Here is a 16,129-nt window from a genome sequence, read left to right on the forward strand (position 1 = left end):
ATACATTTGGGGATCTTGGTTCAAATCCAAGTAACAATAATGTTCCTTGTCTCATTATATGTGTTCTGGCTACTAATACACATATTGGGCCCAAACTCATTATCTTTCCTGATTTGTTGCTGACTTTAGGCCCTGATTCAACAGAGCACTTACATACAGACTTAAATAAATTGATTTAGGAAAGCATTCCTCTTCGTGTTTAATCTTGGGCAGACATTCAACTTTGAAATCAATGGGACTTATGAACAGCCCTGACCTTGGGGTCTAAATGGTTGCTGAATCAGTGCATTGACAGAAACATACTGGAAAAGATAATATCCATGTCTAATCAGAGTTATAGTCTCTACTTTCATGGGAAATTACCCATAGATAACACATTATTCTGCTCAAGAAATCCATTTTATAGCATTTATTAGAAAGCCTTAATTCACATTGTCTGTTTATGCCAAAAATACCAGATGAACAGTGTCATTCCTTGATAGCGCATCTGTAATATTCTTTAAATGAAACAAAAAATACAGGAAAAGTGCTGGCACAAGGGGCCATTCCTAATTATTTACTGAGACTTTCTCAATTGCCTGCCACATGGCGATCCTTTGGAGGAAGGGCGGGTGGAAGGCGAGGCAAAGTGGTTCCGAAATCCTATGGACTTGAAGACAATTGCATATGAAATACCATGTTATGCAGTATCTAAAAATGAAACTCCCCGCTAAGAATAACATTTATAAGGGCTGTCTGCCCGGTCTACCTATGGAATTTTGAGTGATCACATGTTTTTATTACACAATGAGAGCTGCAAGAGTAAAAAAAGTGGATGTTTCTGGTATCATGGTGTACAGATTATACCAGTGCAACTATGGCCAAATCTATGAGATTACAAGAAGCAGTTGGTAAAATAATTGATGCTATGTTGCATGAAATAAAGTAGTCTTCTTGCCATTCTTAAAAATGTTTCACACTTAAGTCTTACTTATTATATTACAAAGATGGTAAACAGGGACTCTTAGATGTTGTTTATAGAATTGAAACACAGACACAGAAGGGGAAGTAAATTATGATGAGTCCCACCATGTCATCTAATTCAATGAATGACGGGTATGAAGATCATAAGAAGATGCAGGAAGAGTCAATAGGTGCTACCTCTCTGTACAACCATAGAGGGATACCGCGATCCACATTATTCCACTGGGTTCTGGGGGCAGAGTTTGGGAATAACACATTAAGAACAGCTGTACAGTGTTTACCTGGCTCACAGTGGTGGAAACTCCCACAGTTACCTGTATCTACCCTAATGCTGCCTACGCTTGCTTTAAAGGCGATGAATCAGGAGTGTGCAGCTGCTGTATTGCATGCTCGTTGCATGCAAGCTCTGTATTGCCTGCAAGCCTCTGAACCAAGGTCCCTTAGATCAAAGGGCAGAGCGTAAGGGGAAAGCACAGAGGGTCAGGACCTATCTTATCCTCCTGTTTTGGTAATTCCCAAATTACCAAAAAAAAAAAAAGCTGAAGCTCCCTTTTCTGTCATATCATCTACTCCATCCCGGGAGAGGGTGAGGTTAGAGCAAATCTGCATTCTGAAACAGTTGCTGCTTCTGCTCGCTATTTCCATATATGGTCATGAATTAAAGCTAAATTTGCTTAATTTAAGATCACCTGCTCTCTATGAAATTCGTTAGTGCTTAGCAGGAGCAAAAAGCTTATAGAGCTCAAGGTGAGCAGGAACAGGTCCTTGCTGGAACAAAGGCTTTTTCCAATCTGGTCACTAGAAGGAATAAGGGATCTACGCTACGATGTTAGGACCTCCTTAATCAATTCTTTAGTTTCTGCTGAAATCTTACTGATTTAGAGAACTTAATTACAGAGGTGAGTTTTGCAACTGATTTAAAGAGTCTGGGATTTCACTTTTTCAACTTTCCTGATCCCTTTGACTGGAGTGTAGTAATGATTTTTCTATGGTGCATGTAACATAGAGGTCACAGAAAAAAAAAAATGTTTCCCCCTGTATGTAATTTACGCTGTTATATTTTTTGAGGAACTAGAAAGAAGTCACCTGCTCTGTTCTGTACCAAACTGTTCTGTACCACAGTACCCCTGTATGCCTATGCATATTTGTCACAGTTATTCTCCTTTTTAACTTATGGAGATTATTATTTGTATCTCAAAGTCCCTTTGAGTCTGCCTTTTGGCTTTATTTTCTGGTTCTGCCTGTCAATACTGGGCCAAATTCTTAATTAGTATTGATTTGCCCTGATTTTGCCAGAGACAGGCTGACTTTCAACTGGCGAACTGCTGGCCACTTAACTTTGCATCCTAATCGCTTTAGCTTTCTTCGTTATCCTTCTTTTACTAAAGAAAGGACTAGTTCACTCTTTTCTGAACACGTAATAATAAGAAACACACTAAGCCGTCCTGATCACAAGGAAGGAAGTCCTACAGATGCTCAGAATTCATATGTTTTTAACAACATATTGGTACATATTGTCGTAGTTCCCCGTGGAGCAGAAGTAGTTCATCGTATGTTACGCTATGTTAACTTCACACCCTGCTGCAGCGCTCAAGCTAATGTGAGGTGAAATGCAACATAGAGTAGAGTAACGTGATATGGAAGAAATACTTGTTAATGCTTCTCCACAGAGGTGGGGAAAGAAAAAATATTTCCCCCTACTAGCCTATTTCCTTTTTTCCATAATTACCTGGAAACTGTGAAGCCACCTAAGATAAACTGGGTGAAAAGGACCACTATGCATCCCACATTGTTGTTTGATTAATTTCATTACATCCAAAGCATCTTTATCAGAAGGATGTTTGGTTATGAGTTTTTTCTTTTTTTTTTTTTAATCTTTTTTCTTTTCCAGTGCTCTGGCTTTTCTCCAAGCAGGAGGATAATTCCAACTCGTAACAGATGTAGACCGTCCCCTAAGATTCAGGATTAATCAGACAGAAAGTGACTGTTCTCCTTAACATCTTAAGATTTGCTTTGGTTTAAAAGTCTGTCTTGTGTCCTGCAGACCCATTATTTACTAAAATAAATGCTACAAATGCAGCCATAGTACGCTTGAAAAACAACAAAACTAGATTGAGTTTATACTCAAATGTAAACTGTTCATCACAGAGGAATGAGAAAAAAAGGCTCCTGATGCTGTGACAGAGTTAAAAGCAAAAGCTCCACATGGTAAAAAGGGCAAATGAGAAGAGAGGATGAAGAACAGGTGGTAGAAGAACAAGGGGAGGGGATAACAAAACAAGAGGAAAAGTGTATTAAAGGAAGAAGCTTAGACCAAAGCAGCATGTGCAGCCCCAGGGATATGCTTGTGGGACTTCAAAAAAGGTCTGACTAACTTTCAGAGATAGTAAAAACAGAATGAAAAGAGAAAGGGGAGGCATGACGGCCTGTAGCAAAGAGCTAGGAGAGAGTTGAGAAGAAAAACATAAGGCATGCTCTGGTTATTTATACATCCTCCCACACTTCTTTCTTTGTAAAACATCCTATGGCTCCGTTAGTGTGGAGGTAGGAAGAGCACAAGTAGATGTAATGGCTTAATGTTGCTGGTGTGTCCTGTGACTAAATAGTTTGATTTAGGATATCGGTGTTCTGAACATGAGGTACAGACCATTTATAAAACCATAAAAGGGGGGAGGGCGACCCACAAACCCTACTGTGGAGTACAATACTGATGATACAAGTTGTATCTGTATTGTAGAAACTTCAAATGCTCAGTTACTCAAGTAGGAATCAAGGTGTTACAATATTAAAACTTGGCCCAAATAGACTATTTTGAGTACTTCACTCTGTATTCAGTATCACTATCATCTTTTATGGAAGAAGTGCAAATCCTTGAAGTTTAGATATGCTGAACTTCAGACACACATTGGTTTAGAAGAAACTACGCGTGCTGTTCTATATAATCAAACAAGGAAACAAACTGAATTGATTCTGTCTTCAGTGAAGTTATCAGGAATATAAATGGGTCCAGAGTCTGTTTATGACTTTGCAGAAAGTTTAAATGTCTCTTTTGAGAGACTACGTGATAAGGGTTTAGCTTCTGCTGTGTTTACAGCTTCGTCTGTCCCATGAGTAGGCTTCTATCAGCACCTTGAGCTTGCTGGTCGCAGCCCTGGGTGCATAGGCTGTCTGAGCAAGTGTTGTACGGAGCATGTGTTGCTATTGCTTGTATTGAGATTGTTGGCTACAACTGTATTTTGCATTTTCGATATACAGAAATTAAATACTTTCTAAACAGGATACGTTTAAATTGGAGAATGCAAAGCACATACTGTAGTCCTGAAAGAAGTTGCAGAAGAAGCTTTAATCCTCATTTCCCTGGTGCTGAGCTTGTGTATAAATGCTACCCTTTGCCTCCTTTTCTGCTGCTGCAAATGAGGCAAGGCACAGCTGATGGGCACTATGTCAGTAGAAAATTTGAGCCATGGGGAAATCCCACCCATATTTTGAGGCTTGCAGGGTCAGGGTAGAATAGCAACCATTCCCTTAGCAGCCTCTCTGGGCTGCTGTGGAGCAGTACAACTGAGACCTAACATAGTCAAGAATCTGGCCCTAAATGTTCCCTTAAAAGGACAGGCACATGAACGGTCTGGTTTACCTTTTAAGTTGGCAATAGTTAATTGAGAAAGACTTTAATCAATACTTTATGTAATTTAAACTTGATGCAACCAAGTAGCCTGCCTCTGAGAAACTTTCCAACAGAGGTTTGCAATCTTCCCAGGACTCAATGGTATTTTGATGAATAACATTTCTAGCAGGCTAATTTTCTAGCTAATTATCAAACACCTAGGCAGACTTTCTGCAGTATTAGATCATAGAATCATAGAATGGTTTGGGTTGGAAGGGACCTTAAAGATCATCAAGTTCCAACCCCCCTGCCATGGGCAGGAACACCTTCCACTAGACCAGGTTGCTCAAAGCCCCGTCCAACTTTCAAAGATGGGGCATCCACAACTTCTCTGGGCAACCGGCTCCAGTGCCTCACCACCCTCACAGTGAAGAATTTCTTCCTTATATCTAATCTCAATCTACCCTCTTTCAGTTTAAAGCCATCACCCCTTGTCCTATCACCACATGCCCGTGTAAAAAGTCCCTCTCCAGCTTTCTTGTAGGCCCCCTTCAGGTACTGGAAGGCTGCAACAAGGTCTCCCCGGAGCTTTCTCTTCTCCAGGCTGAACAACCCCAACTCTCTCAGCCTGTCTTCATAGGAGAGGTGCTCCAGCCCTCTGATCATCTTCGTGTCAGGTGCTCCAGCCTTCTGATCATCTTCATGACCCTCCTTTGGACCCACTCCAACATGTCCATGTCCTTCTTATGTTGGCGGTCCCACAGCTGAACGCCGTACTCCAGGTGGGGTCTCACAAGAGTGAAGCAGAGGGAGAGAATCACCTCCCTCGACCTGCTGGCCACACTTCTTTTGATGCAGCCCAGGATATGGTTGGCTTTCTGCGCTGCAAGAGCACATTGCCAGGTTGTGTTGAGCTTCTCATCAACCAACACTCCCAAGTCCTTCTCCTCAGGGCTGCTCTTAGTCCATTCTCTGCCCAGCCTGTATTTGTGCTTGGGATTGCCCCGACCCAGGTGCAGAACCTTGCACTTGGCCTTGTTTAACTTCATGAGGTTCGCACGGGCCCACCTCTTGTTTTCGGCAAACCTGCTGAGGGTGCACTCAATCCCACTGTCCATGTTGCCGACAAAGATGTTAAACAGCACTGGTCCGAATACTGACCCTTGAGGAATTCCACTCGTCACTGGTCTCCACTGGGACATCGAACCCTTGACCGCAACTCTTTGAGTGCGACCATCCAGCCAATTCCTATTCACTGTGTGGTGCATCCATCAAATCCAGATATGCTTTGGAGAAAAAAAAAAATCCCTTCAACCATGGGCAGAAGGGAATTACAAATTCATAGGTATATACAGATTTTCAAATCTTGAACTAGTGGTTCATTACAGTATCTTGGTGGTAAAATATAGCATCTTACAGTCAGTAGATAGCAAAAAAAACATAACTGATTTTGAAATTAAAAATCACAATCCAATCCACATAGAGCCCTAAACTGTATATTAAAAAATAAATTAAGTTGTAGAAATTTTAAATGGCAAACCATGTTTTCCTCCAACCAAATATGTTTTGGCCAAAGGGATTCTATGCATTTTTGGTTTTATTGAGGAGTGCTTTATTTCAGCCTTAAAGGGAAAAAAAACCACCACCCTACAATACAGCTTACCAAAATTCACACATCTATATAGAATTTACAGCAGTTGTTATCCAAGTGTATTGTTCCTATTCTAAAACACTTTGAGGTTACACTTAGTCATAAATGTTTCTAGTCTACTAGTCGCCGCTTCACTTTGTTCTGTGGAAGTAGTATGAGATGGAGGTACAGACTTAAAAGGAAAAAAAAGTGTAACTGGAAGAAGCAAAGCCAGCTATGTCTCTCTCTGCCAGACTCTGCATCCTTTCAAATTCATCCTGCTGATACCAAGGCTTGTCCCTTGCAAGATCACAACCTACAGCTGTAGTGAGTAGTACTTGCTCAGTGTCACATTACTCAAGCAGTGCAAAATCAGATCCAAGGCAAATCGTGTTACCGTGGCTTTAATGGGGGTGGGGGGAACTCATCATCTTTAAATGGCTGGTATGTACTTGCAAAGCACATAACCCAAAACCAGAGCTGACAGTTTAAGTATATGATAGGAGAATAACAAACAAGCGTAACAAACAGATGGGCCAGCCAGTCTGTTACAACGTGGTTCAACTGCAGGTCTGGCTGTGTGTATGTGGGGGAGCTCCTTAGTCAATCTTAATTGTCATAGCTCCATTGACTTTGGTATTTACAATAGCTTTATTTATATGATGATGATTAATTCCTTCTGTGATTGAGAAAAAGTCTAAAAAATTAAAAGGCCTTTTAAATCCTACGGTATTCTGTTCCTTTCAGGCTTATAGCAAATATATCCAGTGACAGTGATATAGATTCTCTCTGCAATAAGTGTGAAATGACAAGTATGCATATATATATATGATCTCATTGTCAGTATTTGACAAGCTTGAAAAAAAATATGTTTTGGCTATAGAAGCTATTGATGTAGGTGTTATGAGGCACGTGGGAGGGATCCTTCAAGTTTTCGGAATGTTTGAAGCAGGAATTTGCTGTGTGGGCTACAAGGACTATATCTGCGCTCCTCTCTCCCTCCGTGAGTCCCAGCCAGGTGGAGATGACACTTTCCCAGCCGGCTGTTGTGGCTGTAGTCCACTTAACTGCAGGCATTCTGCAGGAAGGTGGAATGCAGCTTAGCCAAAAGTTGCCATAGCAATAGATTATTATGCAGTTAGAGAAAAATCTTGGACATGTAGGTGCTGCAATGAAAAAAGTGATAATTGGTACAAATTTGGGGAAGGAGCTCTACTGGACATAATCTTAAAAACAAACAAACGAAACAACAAAACAAAAAACACAACCAAAACCAAACAAAAAAACCAGCAAGAAAACACAAAACCTTTTACTTTGCTCCTTTGTGTAAGAAGTGGACAGCTCCACAAACACCATGATTTTTTTGTTTTAAGATCTAACTCTGCATGAGGTAAATAGCACCCAGCATAATACAATATATTTGTTAGGCATACATTTCAGTATTCCATGAAAGTTGTTTTCCTGTGTGAGGCTTTAATACAATATATGGCAAAAAAAACCCCAAACATGTAAAACAGTAGACGACCAGAGAATTGACGACATTGTGTATGCAAGACATTTGTCTAGAAAAGCTGTTGTAAGGTCAACTGGTATAATGGGGCTAATGGTAGGTAAAGAAGAAGAGAAAGGTAGAAGAAATAGTTTTGGAGGAAACAAAAACAAAAGGAAGAATTAAATTTTTGAATCTGATCAAAATCCACAAATTTAAGCATGAGATTAGACAATGTAATCTTGTTTTATTTGGTGGAAGAGGATTTATTTTTTAAAGCATGGTACGTGTTCTATAGCAGTAGTCATTTTCAGTGGAAATAAGATGGTCCGCATTGATGGATAATGTTTGTGATAAAGGGTTAATTTCCAGAAAAAAACTGGTTTAGCTCAGATTTTTTTTTTTGATCAAATTGACTCTGCTTGATTTGATGTAGTGGAAACTGGTTTAGCTCAGATTTTTTTTTTTGATCAAATTGACTCTGCTTGATTTGATGTAGTGATCTAATATGACCTTGATTAAATTAGAGAGAAAATGATGATGCAGACTCTTTGTCCTGGTGACAATTGCTACCTTAGGCTAGGGTGGCAGTGAATTAACGTCTTGCCCATATTTTGCAGGGACCTTGGGCAGGAATTAATTTCTCCTATTCATTTCAACCTTGCCAAGAAGGCAATAACTGTTGCTGATTGTAAAGTTAGCTATTTCTGAAGTGGTGAAATAGGCTTCAGGAATTTGCTCAAAGCCGTCCAAGACAGATGACTAGCTTGCCATCGGCCTAGTAGTTTAGCGAGGACATAGGGATGTACTACAGGTCATTTATATTATCTGAGCATCACTTCTCCAGTCAACAACCGAGGCTGTGGATAGTCTTTATCCATCATCTTATACCAACAGTTGGGGGCTACAGCCACATCTGGGACTTGTAAGTGGAAATCGGCTTTCTTCTACACAGTGTATAGGTCCTGGGTAAAAGTCAGCTCTATAGCAAGGTAGGGAAGAGACATTTCCATCCCGTGGAAAACCTAGTCAAGTTTTTGTTCTTTTTGTCGTATTTGCTGGAAGCTACAGAGCAAAAGGTGTACTGGTTAGTGCATTGGGGCTTCGCTCCATGTTTCCAGCCCAAGCACTATGTTACCTTACAGCAATTATTTATGCAATGTAAAGCACCACAGAACAGTTTTTCTCCAGCAATATTTCATTGCTTGGCTTAAACACAATATTCAAGTTAATTACCTGTGTCTGTTAAGTCTCGATGGCTGTTGAATACTATTATAAAATCCAAGTTATAGTTGGGGTCCATTGCACTGAGCACTGTAAGGACCTGGAGAAGACAGTAGCCTCTATTAGAAAATGTTTTTCAACTTACAGCCTTTTAACTCTGTGTTTAAATCTTGCAATAGGAGCAATACATTTCACTGTGTGTGGCCACAACTGCTGAAGTTACAGGCCAGTGTAAATGAATCATTTGCGGGTAAATGGAACTCTCGATTGGAAGCAACTCGCAGACATGCAAAGAGCTGGGTTAAAAATGTGCAGAGTCCTGTTTAGTGTTTACATAGAGCACTGGTGGAGGGAGAAAGATTCACTGTTTTAATGGCAATCCAGTGTGTATTTAAGTAACATGAAAAAGAAAATTTTAGGTTTTGTGTACTGTAATAACTAAATTGGAAGATGTCTGTTAACATTAAACTAATATGTGCTCTTACACAGCTAAACTACTAATGTCACTTGTAAATTGTCATCTCTAAGCAAGCAAGCAGACAGCCCTCTGGGATTTTCATGCATTATACGTGTGCTAGGGAGAAGGAAAGTGTTCACATTACAAAATCAGACAAGGTAACTCTTTATTCTTGTTTTGCCTTTACTGTTAAAACCCAGATTTTTCTGGTAAACCTGCCTCCTAAGTTGGGTTATGATGAGGCTAGCTGATAGTTCCTATCAGTTGCTATGGTTTTTCTTTTGTAGTGCTCTCATTGGTACTTTAATAATAGACTCTGCAATGACTGTCAGATTTTTTTGTTTGGTCATAAGGCATAGCTGAAGGTGTTGAAAAGGTACTAACCTAGCCTAAAACTGCTGTTGCTGACCATTGGGCATTACCAAGTATGGCTGGGATTTCAGCCATCAGAGGAATGGATGCATTGTGGAGACAAAGGACTAATTGCAATTACTTAAAGAGACATTGAGTTACCATCCCTTATTGTATTTCTTTTAGGAAAACACAAACCTGTTTGTTTCTTTTTGAACTACTAAACAAGAACAGTCCAAACACACCAACAGTTTATTTGTTTCAAGGATGTTAATCTGGTGGCAGTTTTTCTTTACAAAATAGTAATTTAAAAAAAGCAAACAGTAGCCATTTTGTTTGTCAAATGTTTGTTTAGTGAGGCGTTTGAAAAGCTATCAAAGTTGAAACCAGTTATGCTGCAACTATAGAAACCAATAGTAAATAGTAGTAGTATTTTGTAAATAATTCGAGAGGCCAGTTTGTACCTTGTCAATATCTCTGGAAAGCAACACAACTACAGAATCCCTATTAAAAAAAAAAACAACCCTCCTGCTGGTGCTCCTGCTGTTGTTGGAAGGGATGAATTCATACCAATAGCTCAGTGAATATACTTGTGGTGTCTGTCTACTTTAGAGGCTGATCTTCCTCTGATCTCACTGCATGCTTACCTTTGAAACTGCAAGCACAGAGGTAGTTAATTTTGCATGTTCATAAGCTGGGCAGTAAGCCACCATCTCTAATATTTACCTGAATGGAGAAATACTTGCTGTTGGCAGAAGTTAGGTATGTGGTAAACCCATTCTCTAATAGCTTGGCAGCCTGACTTCTTGGAGACTTGGAAACCCCTGCACAGGGGCGGGAGGGCTGGAAGGTCAGTTTGCACAGACAGCAGCCGGTTGACGTCTACAGGAATCTCTGGTGAACTGGGTATCATTTTGTCCTACTTCACTGCTGCACAATGAAATGGCTCCAAACCAGGTTTCGTTCAAAAGGCAGACCTCACCCTTGTCAGAAACTTGCTGCCACAGGGAATGTAGAAGATGCAAATAATGCAGTGTACTGGGCCTCAGCGCAAATGGTCCGATCCTTCAAAACAAAACTTACTTTTCACTCTTCTCATCTCAGAGGTGCGTATGTCTGGCAAGAAGCACCCTTTGCTTCTAACACCCAGGGCTGAAAGAAATGGATGTGACACCCCTTCCATCACCACAACCATGAGATGTCTCAAAGGCAACTAAGTGATTTCAAATTTTCAAATCCTGTAGTGGATTTCCTTTTTTGTCCAGAAAGGATAATTTGGTCTGATGTAACTGAGTGGCTGCTCAGTATCTCTAAAATTAAATCCAACATACTCTTCCTGTAAAGTATTTTCAGCCTCCTCTTCTCCAGGTTCAATGCTCCAAAATCCCATCTTAATCTGAGATCTGTAATTGCTTTTATCCAGGGAAGACTCATGCTAAATGTGTATACTTTTTAGCTTATAAACACTCAGACTCCCTGACTACTCTACCTAGCTAAGGTCCGGCAACATGAGAAGCACATTAAGAGACTGAAAATAATTTGAGGCACGTACAGAGAAAAGACTCTCGGACCAGTGCAAACCCAGGACATCGATTTAGCAATTCTCAAGCTTAGTAATAAATATAAGGTTTGTCTACAGATGTCATCACTGGAGACTGGAGGGGGAAAAAAAAATAGCCAGATTTTTCCATCCCCTAAAATATCCTAAAGAAACATTTGGTGGCATTTAAATAGGAAAACATTATGCTATGCCAGAAACAAGTTTTACTTTTTAATATTTCTTTGAATTGCATGATAGTGGTTATCAGAAGATGTTTGTGGTGTGAAAATATGTGGGTTCTTTTTGCTTAATTTTTTTTCCCCAAGATGATCATGTTGAAACTTGTGGTCCTTGCTACATCTAAAAAATCATAAAGCAGTTTAGGAGACAAGCTTTTGTTTACACTGCCACAGATGGCTGGAATAAATTAGTGGACTCACTAAAGAACAGTTCATTTTAGTTTAAAATGCATTTGGACACTTATCAAAGCTCACATGGTGGCCATTTTATGTTATTTATTCATCTATTTGTGCTTTACAATTCCATGCCCAAAGGCTATGTCTGAGTAATGGTCAGAGTTTCCTCTTAACAGAATTTATAATTATGTATATCTCACAGTTCAAGCCCATTTGTACTCCTGTACTGTGGCATACCCTGGGTTATCCTGTGTAGCTACTCCTTCTGAAGAGCACTGCAAATCCAACTGTAAACAAGCAGATTAGAAAGGCAAGGTAAACTTCTTCACTAATGTGAATGTTTTCAGTTGAGCATTTTCCCTAAATCGGTGAAGAAATGCATAAAGTCGTAACTATCTACTTCCTTCACCATCAACGCTGCTATTTGGGGAGGTAGTGAGAGCAAGACTTCCCAAATTAACTCTTGAACTCCAATCGCCCTGGACTGGATTAGGATGAGGGAGGAAAAAGGATGGCCTAGTTACTCTATGGCTCTTCACTTACGGACCTTTCAGAAGCAGTGCAGTAAAACCTCTCCCTCTCACACTTCAACTTTTTCACGTGTATACACTTGTTTCCTCCTTGGCACCCGTACAGTTGAAGACATGCAACACAGATGTCTTCGGAGTTGATGAACCTGGCACTGGAATCAGTGGGGCTACGTCTTTCAGCTTGACTCTAATAGTGATTTGTCTTGTCCTGGGAAAGTCAACACCACTACTACTGTGACTCCTAGCGTAAGGGAAGAAATCAAACTAACATCTGAGTAGCTGTTGGGAGCCTGCAGAAGCAGCTTGTCATCTTCATGGCATTTTCTTGCTAATCCCATTTCTCTTGGACCCTTTGCATACTGGATATAGCACCTTTAGACTGTTGCACTTGGGAGTTGACAAGCCAAATCGAGGGGGCAGAAACAGCAAATACCTGAAATGTAAATCTGTGCGCTGTCATAGTGAAGTACTCAAAGTAAAAGAGCAACTTGGGCTCACTTCAGGCTTTCCTGAATCACATAAATTTGACAGATGAACTTGCTTAAGTGTAATGAGTAATCTGGATTGCTAAATCAGGCGTTCAGATGTTGGGAGATGCTAGCTGTGAGACTGTAACCATCACTCTTCATCATACGCAATGAGTAAAGAAACTGGTCCTGGAATAAAAATAGTGTGTGATTAAAGACTGCCCACCAGGTCCAAGTTACAACTGCACAGCAAATTAAAGTCTGGAATGTCCTGTCTTTCTAGTGCTTGAACTGATGTGAATCAGGGGCAGTTTTGAGGAAAAAGCAGGGAGTTGCTTGTATGGTGTGTCAGTACACTGAGACCCCTAGGCTCCCTAATACATCACTGCCAGAATTTGAATGCTGAACTTTCAGAGTTTACACTTTACCCTTTAAACTCGCAGATTAACTACTGCAATGGCTGGGGGAGGAATCTTTTGTTTTAGATTGCGGGTTGTGTTCCTGGAACCGTTTGAATTTGAAGGCCGTGGCCTTGCTCGCTGCCTGCCGCCCTGCCCTGCCCTCCTTTGCCCTCCCAGCCAGGCAGCCGTTCCCAGCACAAGGCTGTAAGCAGGGAGTTGCTTGTATGGTGTGTCAGTACACTGAGACCCCTAGGCTCCCTAATACATCACTGCCAGAATTTGAATGCTGAACTTTCAGCATTTTACCTGAAGAGCACAAGGAACAAAAGGTTAATGGCAATTTTCAAAAGCCCATAACTCAACCAAGCCTCAACAGCATTTCATGCCAGAAGTGAAAGTTAGGTCCTTAGCATCACTGCTCTGTTTCTGCTGCTTTCAAAACCCTGCCAGGGGGGAGGAAAAAAAAATAATAAAAAAATCAGAGGCTTAGCACTTCTTCAGGAAAAAAGCCCAAACTATATTTAGGCTGCGTAACACTTCTTTTATTAAAATTTCTTTTAACTTCTGCTTTAGAAAAGTGGGAATACTTGTATTCTGATGAATGTTGTGCATGCTTCCCTGTTTCTGCTCATTTATGTCCTGAAACAAAGTTCAGCTGTACAGATGCTCAGCGCTGATAAGAGCACTATTTGCCACAGCTGAGGATCCGGAGATCAGAGGGTGATCCATGGAAGGCCAGCCTTCCTGAACTGCTGGGGGAAGCTGGCAACGGCAGCAGGCTGACACAGACTGGCTGACTGCCATGGTTTGCAGACAGTAAGTTGATCCCCAGGAGAACTGTGTGGGAGGGGAAATAAGAGGAGCCCCCTCCACCAAGAAATACAAATTGTGAGGTAAGGCAGGGTATGGTTAGGTCTCTGAATCCCTTTCTCTGACCTGTACTTATTGGCAGATTAAGTCCTGCTTCATTTGGAGGGGAAATTCATTTCATTACTTCTATGAAATTTAAATGGTGTTACTATTTACTGGTTTCACAGGGCAAAAATCCTACAGGTGTCAGGTTCATTTGGCTTGGTAGGTAGCATGGGCGTAAACAAGGATTTTATAACCTGCAGAGCAAAAGAGAAAATGTGTGTGATGACACTTTCCCAAAAGAAGTGGAGGTTCCTCAAAAGGGTGTTGTCTGTAACGGCTGAAAACCTGGCAGGACAGAATCAAACTGGAGAGTCCAGCGGCTGCTGCTAGTCTCTTCTAATGTAACTGCTCCTTTAGAACAACTGGATGCAAACTGTAGGTGGTTGGACACAAAGCAGTTTATTATTTCATATACATGGAAATATTCCTTGTGAAAATGACTTGTGGGCCTAACGCACTTGTGTAGTCAATATAATGCTGTAGATCAGGAGCAAACACAACTAGAAAACTGCCCAGCTAGCACCAGAGACCACCGAGCTGCTCAGCAATGTCAGTATTGATGAAATGAACCAGACTCTTGGATTCGTTAGAGATAAGTACTAGCAATGCACAGGATCCTGCTTCTGATTTTCCTACCAACACTTCAGCTGCTTTGCATGGGTGATTGTAATCAGCAAGAATTGTTATGCGATGGTGCTGAAGCAGAGACTTGAGAAAACACAGCTCTCACTTGAGACACAAAAGACCACAACCTTATTTCTCCGCATCTTATGAGGGAAACAAAATCTCCACTGGGCATCTCGAAAGTGCTCATTTACAGAGATAGAAAGAAATAAAATAATTACAATGCACAGAAAAATTTCCATGCTATTCCGTGAGAGGCATTCTCTCCGGAGACATGAAAGGAAGAGAAAAGGCAAACCTATTCTCTACTGCACCTAAAGGGTCATCAGTGTCCAGAAGCTACTTATACTTTTTCAGGCTTTTTGTAAAGCAAATAAGAGTGGGAAGCCCTTTTTTTTTAATCCTTTTTATGCCATAATAAAGAAGAGTAGAATGAAAGCTAACTGGATAAAATGAGTGCTGTAAAGAGCATGCTGAAGACCAGATCTGTGATTCTCTTGAGAAGGGGAGAAAGAACCCAAGAAGTTGCCTGGCATGCAAATAGGAAAAGGAAAGACTGGTCATAAGTAAAACTCCTCTATTCCTGTGAAATGATGAGAAAAGCTCTCCCATTTGGGGGGATCATAGGTGTGGCTACTTGAAAGTGCTGTCTAGAAACTGACGTTACGGTGTTTGCGTTTTTTTCCAAACGGAGGATACTTGCTTTTGCTGTTTTTTAAGGTAGTAGGGAAGGCAGAACTTCTTTGTAGGCATGTTGCAGCGGGAATGTTTATTTCAATGATACCATAAATATTGTGCTTGCGGTAGCAAACAATCGCAATGTTTGGGAGGAAAGAAACTTAAGAGGGCGCAGAGGCTGCGTGACCTGGCCTGCTTGCCTTTGGGGCACTCCCTGCAGCAGGATGGCTTCTGCAGGGGGGTTCTCCTGAGGGGATGCAGGTGGAGGGAAGGTTCGCTGTCCCTGTGGGGAGCAGGGTGAAGGTTCAGGGACAGAACAGGCCTGTCATGCTGGGAAAGGTGTATGCGTAACCCCGGGAAGGGTCCTCCCGCTTTGCTTCTGAGCAGGAGAGCATTGTTGGACTCGATGATCTTAGAGGTCTTTTCCAACCTCAATGATTCTATGAGAGGGGCTGTGTCCCTGAGCACGGCGGTGTTGGCTGCGGCCCTGGCGTGCAGGCTCCTCTTGTGGGATTTTCACGAAGTGGAAAAAACAACCAGGGTGAGGTTTGGCCCTGTCCCCGCTTTCCCTTCCACCAACAGGGAACGGGGAGGACGACGGTGAAGGAGGCTGTGGTGTGCATGTGGACGATGGCGAAGGAGGTTGTGGTGCGCATGTGGACCGAGACGGGGTGAGTGCCCGTGGGCTCTGGCGAGGGGTGCCGCGGCAACTCATGGAGGCAAGGCTGGGCCCCAGGGCACCTGCCCTTTGCTGCCCCGTGTGAGGCCTGCGGCGGAGGGGCCGTTTCCCAGCGGGGGGAGCGTGCCATGAAGCCCCCTGTGGAGGGCTTCTGGCGA

General features: G+C 41.6%; 1 protein-coding gene across 1 annotated transcript in view; it reads left to right on the forward strand.

Annotated features, from left to right (window-relative positions):
• The first annotated feature begins 15,922 nt into the window (after positions 1-15,922).
• Positions 15,923-16,129, forward strand: part of DPYD (dihydropyrimidine dehydrogenase) — a 387,751-nt gene continuing 387,544 nt past the window's right edge. Inside the window, exon 1 of the mRNA XM_009290477.2 lies at positions 15,923-15,963. Coding sequence (XP_009288752.1) covers positions 15,923-15,963 — 41 coding nt within the window. The remainder of the gene's footprint in view (positions 15,964-16,129) is intronic.

The sequence above is a fragment of the Aptenodytes forsteri genome, unplaced genomic scaffold (assembly GCF_000699145.1).
Source record: "Aptenodytes forsteri isolate BGI_AS27 unplaced genomic scaffold, ASM69914v1 Scaffold237, whole genome shotgun sequence".
Classification (NCBI taxonomy): Eukaryota; Metazoa; Chordata; class Aves; order Sphenisciformes; family Spheniscidae; genus Aptenodytes; species Aptenodytes forsteri.